General features: G+C 42.9%; 1 protein-coding gene across 4 annotated transcripts in view; it reads left to right on the top strand.

The window, feature by feature from the left end:
- Positions 1-12,972, top strand: part of LIN7C (lin-7 homolog C, crumbs cell polarity complex component) — a 387,889-nt gene extending 374,917 nt beyond the window's left edge. For all 4 annotated transcript variants that reach the window (XM_069623512.1, XM_069623513.1, XM_069623511.1 and 1 more), the window contains exon 5: positions 9,490-12,972. In XM_069623512.1, the coding sequence (XP_069479613.1) occupies positions 9,490-9,645 (156 nt within the window). In that variant the 3' untranslated portion in view covers positions 9,646-12,972. The remainder of the gene's footprint in view (positions 1-9,489) is intronic.
- Positions 12,973-13,827: the final 855 nt, after the last annotated feature.

Here is a 13,827-nt window from a genome sequence, read left to right as displayed (position 1 = left end):
GACGTGATGGAGGTGTTGCTTTCGGCCAGAGAGCCGGCGACTAAGTCCCTGTACCGTTGCCGTTGGAGAAAGTTCTGCGACTGGTGCAGGGGTCAGAATGTGGACCCTTTTTCATGTGACATTCCTGTGGTTCTGTCTTTTTTGCTTTCGTTGGCCCACAGGAGCCTGCAAGTAGGTACTGTTAAAGGTTACCTGGCGGCACTGTCTATATTCAAGTGCTCGTCTGAGGAGTGTTCCTATTTCAAAATTCCTTTAATTTCTCCGTTTTTCAAAGGACTCACTAATGTGTTTCCGCCGTCACCTTTCCAGGTGCCTGGTTGGGATTTGAACCTTGTTCTGAAATTCCTTATGGGTGGTCCGTTTGAGCCTTTACATTCTTGTCCTTTGAGGCTGTTAACCCTTAAAACTGTGTTTTTGAGTGAGTTGCAGGCACTTTCAGTTAAGCCACCCTTCACTGTGTTTCATAAGGACAGGGTTGTCCTTAGGGTTCGTCCTTCCTTACTTCCGAAGGTGGTGTCGGAATTTCATTTAAGCCAGAAGGTTGTTCTTCCGGCATTTTATCCTCCTCCACATCCTGGTAAGGAAGAGGAGAGGCTCCATAGGTTGGATCCTAGGAGAGCTTTAAGTTTCTACATTTCACACATGTCCCGGGTCAGAGTGGACGGTCAGCTCTTTATTGGTTACGCTGGAAGGCGTTCGGGACAAGCTGTGACTAAGCAGACTTTGTCTAGATGGATTGTCTTGGCAATTTCTGATTTTTACCACCTGGCAGGTAAGGACCCTCCGGTAGGCTTACGGGCCCATTCGACTAGGGGTATGGCTGCCTCTACTGCCCTGCAGCGGAGTGTTCCTATTCTTAACATCTGTGAAGCAGCCACATGGGCTTTGGTCCATACTTTTGTACGACACTACTCCCTAGATTCTATCCATGGGCAGGATCTGGCCTTTGGCAAGGCGGTCCTTCACTCTGCAATTTGATTCAGCATTCTAAATTTCTATATTCTAATTTTTTTTTTTCCCTCCTCCATACGTTGCTACTGCTTTGGGAGTCTGTCATAGATATGGAATACGTTGGAGGACCCAATCCCCTCGAAGAACAAGTTACTCTCTTACCTGGGTAACGTTCTTTCGATGGGATGGTCCGACGACGTATTCCATATCGCTCCCTCCCTACCTGCCCCGCTACAGAATTTGTTATGCGATTGCAGCTTACGTTTCCGCAAGGCTTTCTGTGGTCATACTGGCAGTGGTTTGGTGCCACACGTTCTGGGCAAAAAACTACAACTGAGGCTACGGGCGTCGTGCATCCTACTTATAAGATCCGGTGACGGCGGCTCGACGGAGGCCCTCGAGGACGGCATATCGACGCAGGACGCAGATGCCGAAAGATTTTCCGAAGCAGCACAGCTGTGGTGATTACTCTCATAGATATGGAATACGTCGTCGGACCATCCCATCGAAAGAACGTCACCAGGTAAGAGAGTAACTTGTTCATCTGAGGCATTTGCTTGCCGGCTGTCAGGGAAGCTTGCGCTGTAGCCCCGATCGAATACTGTGCTGCGAGGCCGAATTAGGCGGTGTCGCACATACGGACCGGAAAGCCGCAGAGAAACAAAGACAGCATGCAGGAGGGGAATCCCCCTGGGCACCTCATGGAGACAGAGGTCTATGCACACTATTCAACATTTGCTGCTTGCGGGAGCCGTCCGCCAAATCAGAAGTGCCACTAGGCACCCTGATGTGCCACGACTCTGGGTGTGGGAAGGGACGCAACCGCAGGATGACGGGAGAGGCTTCTACCAGTGAGCTGATCAGGAGGTACTCCACTGCGCATAACTCTGATTGTGTGTGAATGCTGCTGTGAACACTGAACGACACTGCAAGCAGGCCCAGAATGACAAGCACACAATCACTGTTGGGCTGGGTGGCCATCTTGGCGTGATCACCGGCATTCCCAAGTGTTTGCTGGGCCACCGCCCCCTGTATGAACTATTACATACTCGCACTTGGTATAGCAGGGTGCTCAGTGGATCTGGCACATAGTTGGTTGCAAATAACTGGTAGGGCAATTTATGCAACGCTTATGACTTGTTAAGGACATACTGCAGAAAGACTGTCTCGCTGTGTTCAGGCTGAGGTGTTCACTGCAGAGTCTGGTGGAACCGAGGCCCACAGACCGTATTAGCGGACTGCCCAAGGTACGGGGGCAGGAGACATTGGGCACTATGACAAAAGGCTTAGGGGGCAAGAAAGGGGGCATGATGGATCGCTTTACAAAAATTAGCCCAAAACCCACAGTGGACATGCCCAGATATTCAGCATCTACTGTGGAGTGTCAAGCGACAGCGCCTATTGACCTCCATAATATGATGGAAACTATGCAACATGGGTTCGTCTCAGGCAATAAGTTGGATGGCATAACGGTTAATGTTACTATGTTTTGGACCCATCTGGAAAAAGAATACCCGCGCATAACCGAAGCGGAGACCCACATAAGTAGTACGGAGGACACAGTGGCGCCTCTACAGGAAACGTTATCCACGCTGACCAAGTATATGAAACAAGTAAAGGTGAAGTATGACTATTTGGAATCAAGATCACGCAGAAACAAACATCCCGAGGACACGCTCAAGGGCAACATGGAGAAGGCAGTATAAGAACTGCTGAGAGACTTGCTGTGATCCTGGTTGGTCCCCTCTGTGAGCCCTTGCCACTGTGAAAAGACTTGATGGTGAAACCTAAGCATGGAGATTATCTGAGAACTATAATAGCTCACCTCATGAACTACCATGAGAGGGACCTGGTCTTGTGAACGGCCCGTGAAAGAAATCAAGCTGGGTTCCAGTGTTGTATGCATCTTTCCAGACAATACAGTGGCGGTCTAACAAGAGAGGTGCACATTTACGGGAGTAAAGAAGCGGCTCAGAGAGCGCAACATTGCATACGCCATGCTATTCCCTGCACGTCTCCATTTCCACTATAACAACAAGACTTATTTCTTCACGCTCCCTGAGGAGGCGGCAGCCTTCGTCGAGGCAGATACCGATGCAGCCAGACTGGAGGGCAAAAAGCACTTGATAGTTTGAATGATGCAGCCAGCCGGAAAGGATCCGTCGACTATGGGCTAATGGTATCGACTGACTGCTCTGGTTCTTACGCCGGCGCGTCCTCTGATTATTTATAGCGCTAAATTCAGGCGCAAGAATTCTTCCCCACTCGTAAGTTGGCCTCCATGCGAGTGCTTTTGCAGAGTTTGAAGTATTGTTGGTTAGGGGCAAGGTTGGGCACTACACAGTCAAAGTTCGGGCGGCTATGAGGGTGGGAGGAGCAGGGAGGGGGGATGCGTGTTGGTGATCACTTGGTGATGGCTTGGTGGATGGGCAATGTACTGGCTGCTGTGTTAGCGTACATGAGAATACTTTTGTAAATGTATGATGCAGGCGTGCAGCATTAGCTCAGTCGTTAAATTAATGAGCTGGAATGTCAGGGGCTTGGGTGTTTTATAAAAGCAGGCAAGATTACGTGTTCGAACAGACTGGGGCCAACATACTGTTCCTGCAGGAGACTCGTATGCAAAATCCCCAAGCGGATTGGCTTGCACCTGGGTGGGGGGCCTGTCTATATTGCACTTCTCTCATCTAGAGTGCATGGAGTCATGATATTGGTTCATCGTTCTCTCTCATATGTATTCGTGAACAGGAGGTATTATTGATCAATGTATATGGTCCCAATACAGATGACACTGAATTCTATGATGATATATTTCATAGATGTGCATTGTTCCTGACTGCTTCTGTAATTTTCGCACACGGTTTAATACTATACTAGATTTGCAACTTTATTGCTCCTCAGTGTCTGCCAGGGCCCTCACAAATGCTGCGGCGATCCATCCTGCTACACATTGAAGATCTAGGTCTAAATAACGTATGGCGTGTTCTGAAAACCGATTGTCAAGGCTACACATATGACATGCACTCACGTATAGACGTGTGGTTGATTACTTGGGCACTACTAAATTGGGTTACAGAATGTCTTATCTTACCCCCCAAGTTTTGGGATCTTTTGCCAATTTTATTAACTATATAACTGGCAGGGCACACGAAGGACCGGGCACACTGGTGGTTTACACCAACTGCTCTAGAAGATTTAGTGTTCAGGTTGAATATGAAAGAGTATATCAAACAATACGACGTTAATGTGGGCTCAGTCTCATCACAGGCAACACTATGGCAGGCGTTCAAAAGTCCTATTTGGGTGATGGCTATCTCAATTGAATTTGGGGCCTTGAGAAGTATCAGAAGAGAGTTAAAGCAATGTGAATCAGCATTGTCACTTACAGCAACAGTACGCTGGAGACCCTCCCCCCGACACTGCGGTGTGATATCAAGAAAACCCTGGACTCATTTCGAGAGAGAGCCAGCAGAGAATTTGAATATTTTGATAAGCCGGCAGCGGCTTGCCACTATGGGGAAGCATACAGGCCGGACAAATTATTTGCCCGGGCGGTCAGAACAGAGCGGAATGCCCCACATATTCCAAGTGTTGTGCGAACGGATGGCTCTGTTGCGAATTCATACAAGGATGTCAATGCAGTATTCTATGAGTTTTACTCAGCCCTTTACGCCCCGAAGGGGGAGACCATGATTCCTGTGAAACACTAATATCTAGGGGAGATACCAACGACATTGCTGTCCAATGGAGCCCGAATGACTCTGGAACGACTGATGAACATTGAAGAAATCTCCAATGCTATTAAGGATCTACCCAACAGGAAAGCCACCAGATCGGACGGGCTCTGCTCAGAATTTTACAAGGAGTTCTGTAAGGAGTTGTCCCCCTATATGCTGCAGGTGTGGACGGGAGGCCTTGTCGACCGACTCCCTCCCCGATACGTTGCATGAGGCGATTATTATTTTACTGGTCAGTCAAGAATCATTTTCTGAGACAACTGCTTAGGCTGCTGCCGGGATGTCCAAGTGGTGACCTGAGGGTAGAGCTGGAACTCAAGGGTATTACGTTTGTAGCACATTCCAGACTCCTATCATACTGGGCAAGGCTTAAACTAGGCTTTGCTGATGATTCTTGTGTGGTTTCTGGATTTCTAGAGGTGGAGGCCTTGGTGAGTCTGAAACATGAGTGGTTTAGAACTGGGCACAGACTCTGGCATTCTCATGGAGCCAGGCCCATTAAAGCAAGCTAAGGCAAGCATTCTTTCCAGGTTAGAGGGAAAGGCTCTCGAGTCAGAGGTAGCAACTTTCAAATCCTTATCCTCGCTGGCTTGGTACTCTGATTTGAAAACCTTTAAATTGAGTACAGGCCCAATTATTAAAATAAATTTGCAAACAGGCTGCTGATTGAGGCACATTTAAATATATTGTTGTTTAACATTCTTCTGTCCAGGGAACATACTGGGCGATGGATCATATTGGCACGCGACAATAGGATCTGCCGTCTTTGTGAAATGGAGCTTGAAAGTGCCTGACGTTTACTTACCTTATGTCCTCTTCTTATGGACTACATCAGAGGCTACAGTGGACTTGTTTCTGATATCAGATCTATTGAAGGTGAACAATTTTGGAGTATGATGTATGGGGCCGAAACTATTGTTTTTTTCTGCAGCGGCAAATTATGTGGGGAAAGAAGCTTTGCGTGCCATTTTCTCTCCCACTTTTATCTCTTAATGTTCAAATTCTATTTGTTAATTTTAACTTATTGTAGTCAGTAGCAAAAGTCCAATTTATGAGTATTCCTAAACAGTTTTTTTTTATTGTTGAATGATTTTTTAATTGTATTCTGTAACCATTTAAATGTGCAAAAGCTTTGTAATAACTATATGCACCAAATAAAAAATAAAAATATATTTATATTGTCTCTAAAAGATTTGAGCTGGATGAAGGGGTCTGGTAAATGTTGGTGAAAAACTGGGTTTGACCAGGATCTGGTCCATTTTCTTTTCATCTGTCCACATTATCAAATTTTAAGGGCATTAAACTTGATTGCATATTTTGCACAATATGGGCCAATAGATATGTTTTTACCCACCTTGAAGAACATCAGACTATTTGTTTGAAACGTGTATGCTTGGAGCCGAAAGATTTTAAACTGGATAAACTTGTATGCTTGGAGCCGAAAGATTTTAAACTGGATTTTATGGTGTAATATTTATCTTGTCTGCTTGATTATATATTTGTTTGTGTGATTATATTCCTCCTTTAGAAGTTCAAAAGTAAAGACAAATCTACTGCTATTTACTACATCCTCCGATAACTAAGGGATCAGATGTTGACCCCTTACTAAACTTGAGCACAAAGAGCATGTCACTTGGTTATAAAGAAATGCCTTCCACTCCCAACGGAACCTTTCCTTTGGGTGTATGCCCCAAGCCGAGCTTGAGGAAAAGAGATTAGGAGTCTGTTGTAAAGTCTCCCGAATTCTAATTTGTTTCAGGTATAGCAATCCAAGCAGACGGCACTTTGAAATGCTAGAAGTACCTTTTTTTTTTCTTCTATGATCTTTCTCATCTATTGATTCCTAAAGTCAAACACTCACAAACCCAATTAACAACGGTGGTCCCGATAGCATTGATATAGACCATAAAGCTTTGGTATTCAGACTTGGTTCACCTCTCCCTTATAGCTCATTGCATCTTGCCCAACATGTCTTTCCGTTTTAATAGCGATCCTGAAACAATCCAAACTTGGCATGGAAACCTCACTTTAAGAGTACTTCATCTTTCTAACCATGCATGTGTAGCAGTAGAGTTCTATTTCACACCATCCCCATTGCAATATTTCCCATACAAAATCTGGTGTGGGACGTGTTACACTCAGCTGTGTGATCTGGTGAGGTGGTACTGGAATTGCCATCTCTTGTGAAGAACCAGAGGGTGTTTCACAACCTAGCTCCCGGGAATCCTGTACACCGTTGGCCAGGGAAACGCCATTGCTTTTGGATCTTGACCCTGGGGTGGACAAGCTAGGGGGGGTGTGGGGGGGGGGAAATCACCTGGGTAGGGGGTTCTCGGGGTGGGGGAGAAGCACCCAATGTTGAGACATGGTATCTCCCTTTTCCACAACCCATCTAACTCCTACCCCTGTTTATTGTATGGGAAACTACTCCCATAATTCTTCCCCCATCTTGTCTTAACAAAAGTACTGCACCAAGGAAGACAGGGAAATGTGGGAAAAAGGATTACCTCCCCTGACTTGCATTGGGCCTGTCCCTGTAATGAGGCCAGGCAGAGTCAGGGACCTAGTTCTAATAATGTACACCTGCCAATATTAAGGCTCCCTGTGAAAATAAAAGGTGGTGTGCACACACCCTTTGAGCGGGCTGGGTATGAGAAGGAACAGCTCTTCCGAGACTGATGCAAACCAGGCTGTGGGAGTTAGAAGGCCAACGGGCTGATCAGCAAGTGAGAGGATTGAGAGAAAGCCATGCAAGATTTCCAGGCTTTCGCAAAGCCGCGAGTGTTCGGAAGTCAGAGGCGAGTGAGCAGGGGAAAGAAACCTTCAAGGTGCCAGGAAACGTCCAGCGGCCCTCACGGGTTAATGGCACGGTTGGGGAGGAGCAGAGGAGGCGCTGGTAATGGCCTTGAGCTGCGAGGAAAAGATGAGACATTAATTTAACACAACCAATTAGTTAGTTATTGAGCACAAGAAGTCTGGTTGATGTTAAAAGGAAATTGACTGATTTGAAGGTTGCACGTGCGCCGATAACACATGAATGAAAAGAGCCAGTGTTAAAAGAAAAGGATACAGTGTAGCCCAGTGGTCCTGCGAGAGGGAGTCGCACATTCAAAAGTCTCTGTGAAATGTTAAGAACTTTTGAAAGATATTACAAGCAGAGATCAAATGAAAGAAAGTAAAATATAAGCACTTTGGAAAGGGACAAGAAGGCACGGGAAAGAGAAGAACTGCAAGGACAAAGGGGCATTGGTGCTGCAAGGGAAGATGTGAAATATGCCAAGAAGACAAAAAGTAAAAATATTAGAACTACAAGTACCAAGAAGCATTGGTGGGAAAGAAATACCAAGAAGTAATGGTGTTGATTATTAACTTTGGAAAAGAACAAGAGAGTAAGAATTACAAGTGCCAAGAGGCATTGGGAGAAAAACACCAAGAGGTATTGGTGTTACACATGAACAGGCCAGAAGGACAGACTAAGGAGTGTGTGAATTAGGAGTACCAAGAAGTATTGGTGTCACAAGAGCAGTATGAATTGTGAATTGAAGGAAGATTGAAAGAGAGGTCGAAGTGGTCATGCAGAGATCTATGTAAATTCCTTGCAGTTTCTAAAGTCTTTGACAGTGAAAGAGATCCAAGAAAAAATAAGGAGAAGGGAACCCCCACGAAGAACAAGACAGGCTTCAGCCCGGCAGAGGGAAGCCTGTGCGGAACTGTGAGAAATTAAGAGCATATGAACTGTGTATTGATAAGGCACATGAAGCTTAAGGAAGTGATTAAACTACCAGAAATTGAAAGCCTAAAGATTGAACAGTACCAGTAAGCCAAAGTGTGCACGACTGCTAGAACTGTGACATTTCCCTATCCTTTGTTTATTAAGAGACTCTCTAGAACCCTGTGGGGTTGAACCCGGGGAAGGGAGTTGGTGCTGAAGCCATTCTGACATTTCTTTTTGACACGCTATTTTCCTCTTTGTATTCCAGATATGGAGATCAAGGTTAGATATTCATAGTATAGGACTTTTTTTATTTTGACCAGACTGACTTGAACATATTTGTTATTGTTTAATGGTCGAGATTACTCCCATTTTAGAGTTGGGGCCAGTTATGAATTGAACCATCCCAAGCAAATTCGTAAACAAAGGTTTTTGAAACTTGTATCCATTGTGTCTGTGTCTACTGCTTGATACCATGCCTTCCTGACACACTCCACAGGTATTTGGTTATCGACCACTCACCTGGTGGGAGTATAGAATAGTACAGCTTACGTTCTTAGCTGGCTGAATATAATCCACGCGAGCGGGCGCTGCCCGTGAAAGTGGTATCCCTTCTATTTTAGATGTTGTGGTCCCCTTATCGTGGGCCTGTTTGCCTTTTAATTGAAAGCAAAATATAAATGTTGTTTGCCTATTGGATGGTCGGGTGCCATGCTTCCTTAAGGGATAGATTTCTGATCAATTTGGGAAGACCTAAAATATTATGCACATTGACCATAATTGTGGATCATGTTTATTTGTATGTAGTTTGGTCAAACTTGTAATAAATTGCAGTGCTGCCTCTGCCATGCAGGACCTTAGGTCCAAGATGACATATTTGTAATGCACCTGCAGATCACAGGTTCCAAAATTCCTCTGAGCTGCAGGTTGGAACAGGGAAATCATTTAGTCAGTATTTCTAAAAATGTGTCCATGCTTCTGTATTGTGTGCGTTATGTCCATTGTTCTACCAATATCATTTTTCACGTTTGGCTAATGAGTTTTTTATGGCATGTTTTTCATGCTGACTGTGTCTGATCTGTGTTCTAGAGCGTGGAAGGAGAGCACCATGAGAAAGCCGTCGAACTTCTGAAAGCTTCTCAAGGAAAGGTGAAGTTAGTTGTCCGATACACCCCAAGAGTTCTTGAAGAAATGGAGTCTCGATTTGAGAAGATGAGATCTGCGAAACGTAGACAGCAAAACTAAGACTGTATAATATATTTTTATCATGTCTGGATTCCATTTTATATTAAATTGGTTTAATAGCTGACCAATTACTGCACTGCCCAAAATGAAGAAGGATTTTATTGTAGAGTACTCTTTGCAATTCTAAGCATCATGCACTCACATACAACATCAGTGATGTTTGAAATAAAGCCTGGAAGTCTTTCTTATAAGAAAGGGTTATACGTTTACATGGGGCACTTACATACTTTATTCTTACAGATCTTGTTTAAACTATGCACATTTTTAAGAAAAACAGCAATTTTACTACACATTTTTAAGATGTGATGCTACAAAAGTAACTCGTTCTTTAAATGTGTTTGTTTTGTTTCTATTTGAAGAAGGAAGCAGTCTAAAAAAGTCTTAAATTAAGAGGAGAACACACAGAGTGAATGATCGCTATTTAGAGAAATTCCCATTTTCCATTTTACTTGAATAGTTTTCATTTTGAAGTCTCGTACTCTGCGGTACTAAAGTTGTAACTTGTAAGCATTCTTCATCACCTAGCTGGTTATTCCCTGTTCACCAACCATTGAAAGTATCACAAAATACCCACCTAGCTGTAATTTCTCTCTCGCATGTGGAAAATGTGAGTCTGTAAATGTATTGACCTCTTTAGAAGACACATTTTCTAACTTTTGGGAGAGAAATTGTGATGCCTGGTTGCAGTTTTTTGTACTTGGTTTCCCTTTATTCTGTATGAAAGGAGGGGGCATTCTCTAACACTTGCACCCCTTGCCAGTTCTTAGTTTTCTAATCCAAATATTGATGACCTTTGCATCAGCCATGTTTTTTTCTTCATTTACGACAGTATAGAAATGGGCCTCACGCCATACAAAGCAATCTGAATAAGAAGTTGGATCCCCATACATGTGATGTGAGATTCCGTATTTTGAAACTGATGCTTGCATGCAAGCTGGTTTTATGTATTCTACCTTTTTACATCTCGTTCTTAATTTGAAGCAGCACATTTAAGCCTCTCTCACTTAACATCCGAATCCAATCTGAATACTTGATTTGCAGGTAGGTGACGCTTATAGTCAAGTTTACCGACCTTATCGCAAGTCTTCAGTTAATGAACTTTGGGCCGGCTATTAAACTTGCACACTGTGAATTCTGATCACGTATGCTTTTGAAAATCTGGTATCTTGGCCTTGGTTCCCCCCCAATATCGCCTCCCGCGCACCCCCTTCGCCCCCCACAACTGTCCCCTGTCGGACCAGAGTGCTTGCAACCAAAAGAATTCTCACTTAGAAAATATTCTCTTGCCACACCTGTTGTAGGTTTTCAATATGCATGTAAGGAGATAGTAACTGACATTTCACTAGTTCATACCCAAATCTTAAACATGTTCCCCTATTGTATTGGTATATTTGAATACACGTGTTCCATCTTGTGGCGAACTCTTGGCAAAGCATGGATGCTGGCCATATAATGCTTTCTCACGTTAGAGACGGGTATCTGGCACCCGTTTTAACAAATAGCTCCTTTTCTAGTTGAAGAAAATCCTACATTTGGATTAGGAAATTAGACTAATGTAACATTATGAAATGGGACTCATGGCAACGTTTTGATACAGTAGCTTAAAAACATTTGAATGTGGACTAGTACCGTTTTCACTGAAAGAATACCTGCATTCCGAATTCTTTAAAATGGCCCATTTGGTTAATGCTAGCGCTTTACATGTGCGTAACTTCATGATTACTACAGAAGCTGGTCTTCATTTACTTATTAGGCATATATATATATATATATATATCTATATCTATATCTATATCTATCTATATATATATATATATATCTATATCCAATATAAAAAGGAGCCCACTAACAAGGCTCCCCTCATCCTCCCAGGTTGGGGGTAGATGAGGTGGTTGCAACCGTGTCAATCCATCATTCAAATTCCATAACATCCTGTTTTGTCATTGTAGTCCATCCTAAATGATGTTGGACCGATAACATCACACATCAATTAACTAATAGCCACAAGGCATAAACTGTACACAAGGTATAGGTTAAAAGACCATGATGTTCTGCTGCATGCAGTGCGGAACCTATCCTGCCATGCCCTAGTTAATGAACAAGGGTCATTCTTGCCTTTACATCAATGCAAAGCTTTACCTGAAACTAACCAAAAAGAATTCTATATAGGAGACGATTGTGGTTCAGCATGGGATTCTGGTTTCCAACCATTCGAGTTAAACTGTAAAGTTTGGTTGGAACCAGAATCATTGAAGCCATGAGACCGCACAATCTTTGTGCAGCATTGTAATTGCAGAGTAAATCTGCTCCGAGTTCAAGGACTAGGATTAACAACCATGTTTTACGGGTGTATATTTTCATGTTTGCCCTGTTGCATGAATTAGTTTTTTTTGTTTTTCTCAAACCCAATTGTGCACTAAATGATACGAAGTCAACATGCACATTTTGAACTTTTTTTGTTGCAGTGAACAGTCTCTGAAAAAGTGGTCGCGTGTTGGAAAATAACGCAAAGTTTTGCAAAAGCATAAGCTTGAACAATTGGTAGCATTTCAATGACGACCTTGGGTGCCTATCTTTAAATTGTATCATCATTGCGTGAGAAATTGTTGAATCTTCCAGGAGGTGCTTTCACATCAATCTAGAGTTCAAGACCTTTTTGTCATAGCTATTGTTTTTCCTGTCTGTAATCAGCCTGGTCTGGCCACTGGATGTCACTGTTCCACAAGAGTCCAAAGACTCTTCTAATTCAAACCTGGTGCTCATTATATTGTTCGGTTCTTTTTAGTTGAGACGGTACTGAGGCATTGATGGTTGCCCACGTTTATATGAAAACATTAAGATTTGAGCAATGGGAGGGATACATGAGTTTGAAAATTCAATATTTATTGTTTAGGTATGTGTTGAGGGTGACGTCACCTTTTTTTGTGTTGTCCAGGGTTGCTAAAAGTAGACTTGGTTATAAATGCTTTTTGCATGTATGTAAACACTGATAACTATTTCAGTTGTGAATGTTTGTGGTAGTAGAGCCCAAGAAACACTACATTTACTTGTGTGTCCATTTAGTTACTATTGAGCACTGAACTGCATGGTTGGATATATATATATGTGTATTTAGTTAAATGTTAAAGATTCCTGTAAAGGGTCATGTGGTTAAAATATATATTTTTATTGAAAGATTAATGTTAAAAGTATTGAGACCAAAATCAGTAGGGTAGAGATTGTGTATTTGAATATTTCTTTTATTTAACTGTGACTTGTTAAATCTGTTTTAGAAATGTATATTATAAAGAAGATTGAAAATAAAGATTAAATATATTAAGGATGAAATGTTTACTTTTATTTTTAAATTGTACATGCAAATTACGTTTTCCTATTGTCTGGTGAAAATTGATTGCATATTACAAAGTAGGTACTATTCCTATGAGGACAGATGTATTAAAAAAGAAAGCAGAAATCTCAGTTACATAGTTAATACATCTGTAAGAAACCCAAGCTTGCATGGACCTAGTGTGAATTACTTCAGCCACACTGGTTTCATCACACACATACAGGGTTCAAAGCCCCATTAACAAACATGCATTGGCAATGCCAATAGTTTTGGCGTTTACTGATGTTCTTTGCATGTTGCATTTAATAGGCATCTGGGTGCAAGGAGAGGAGAGTGCAGTTTTAAAGGAGCATGCAATAAGGGGTGGTGAATGAGAAGGGGAATAGAGCAAGTGAGTAAGCCATTGATGGAGGGTGCCATTAATGATGAGCATGAGGAGATCTGAGCGAGAATGGCTAAAACTAAAATGGGATCTTAAGGAGGTACTAAACTACTAGAAGCTTTCAAGCAGTGTAGCTTGCTACAGTACATGGTTGCCCTTTGAAGCCGTATAGGCCCAGTTATGTTGTGTGGTTCTAAAGCCCTGATTTGCTATTCTTAGTCTCGAAGCACTGGAGGTTCAGAGAGTGCTGTTTGAGTTTCAGGTCAGGTATATCCGGGTAAAGCTGAAGGAGTGAGGTGTGGTCTATATCACAGGCAGTGCTGGAAATGAAAGAATGCACTACGGATAACCCACTTCCTCTGGGGGAGGAAGGGAAGAGGTTAATTCATGGAAAGCAAGCAAAAGGCTTATAAAAGAAAGGTTAAAAAAGAACAGGGCAAAGTAAGTTGAAAGTTCCACAAGTCACAACAAA

This window comes from Ambystoma mexicanum, chromosome 11, assembly GCF_040938575.1.
Source record: "Ambystoma mexicanum isolate Mex_15411 chromosome 11, UKY_AmexF1_1, whole genome shotgun sequence".
Taxonomy (NCBI): Eukaryota; Metazoa; Chordata; class Amphibia; order Caudata; family Ambystomatidae; genus Ambystoma; species Ambystoma mexicanum.
This window is presented reverse-complemented; position numbering and strand designations above follow the sequence as displayed.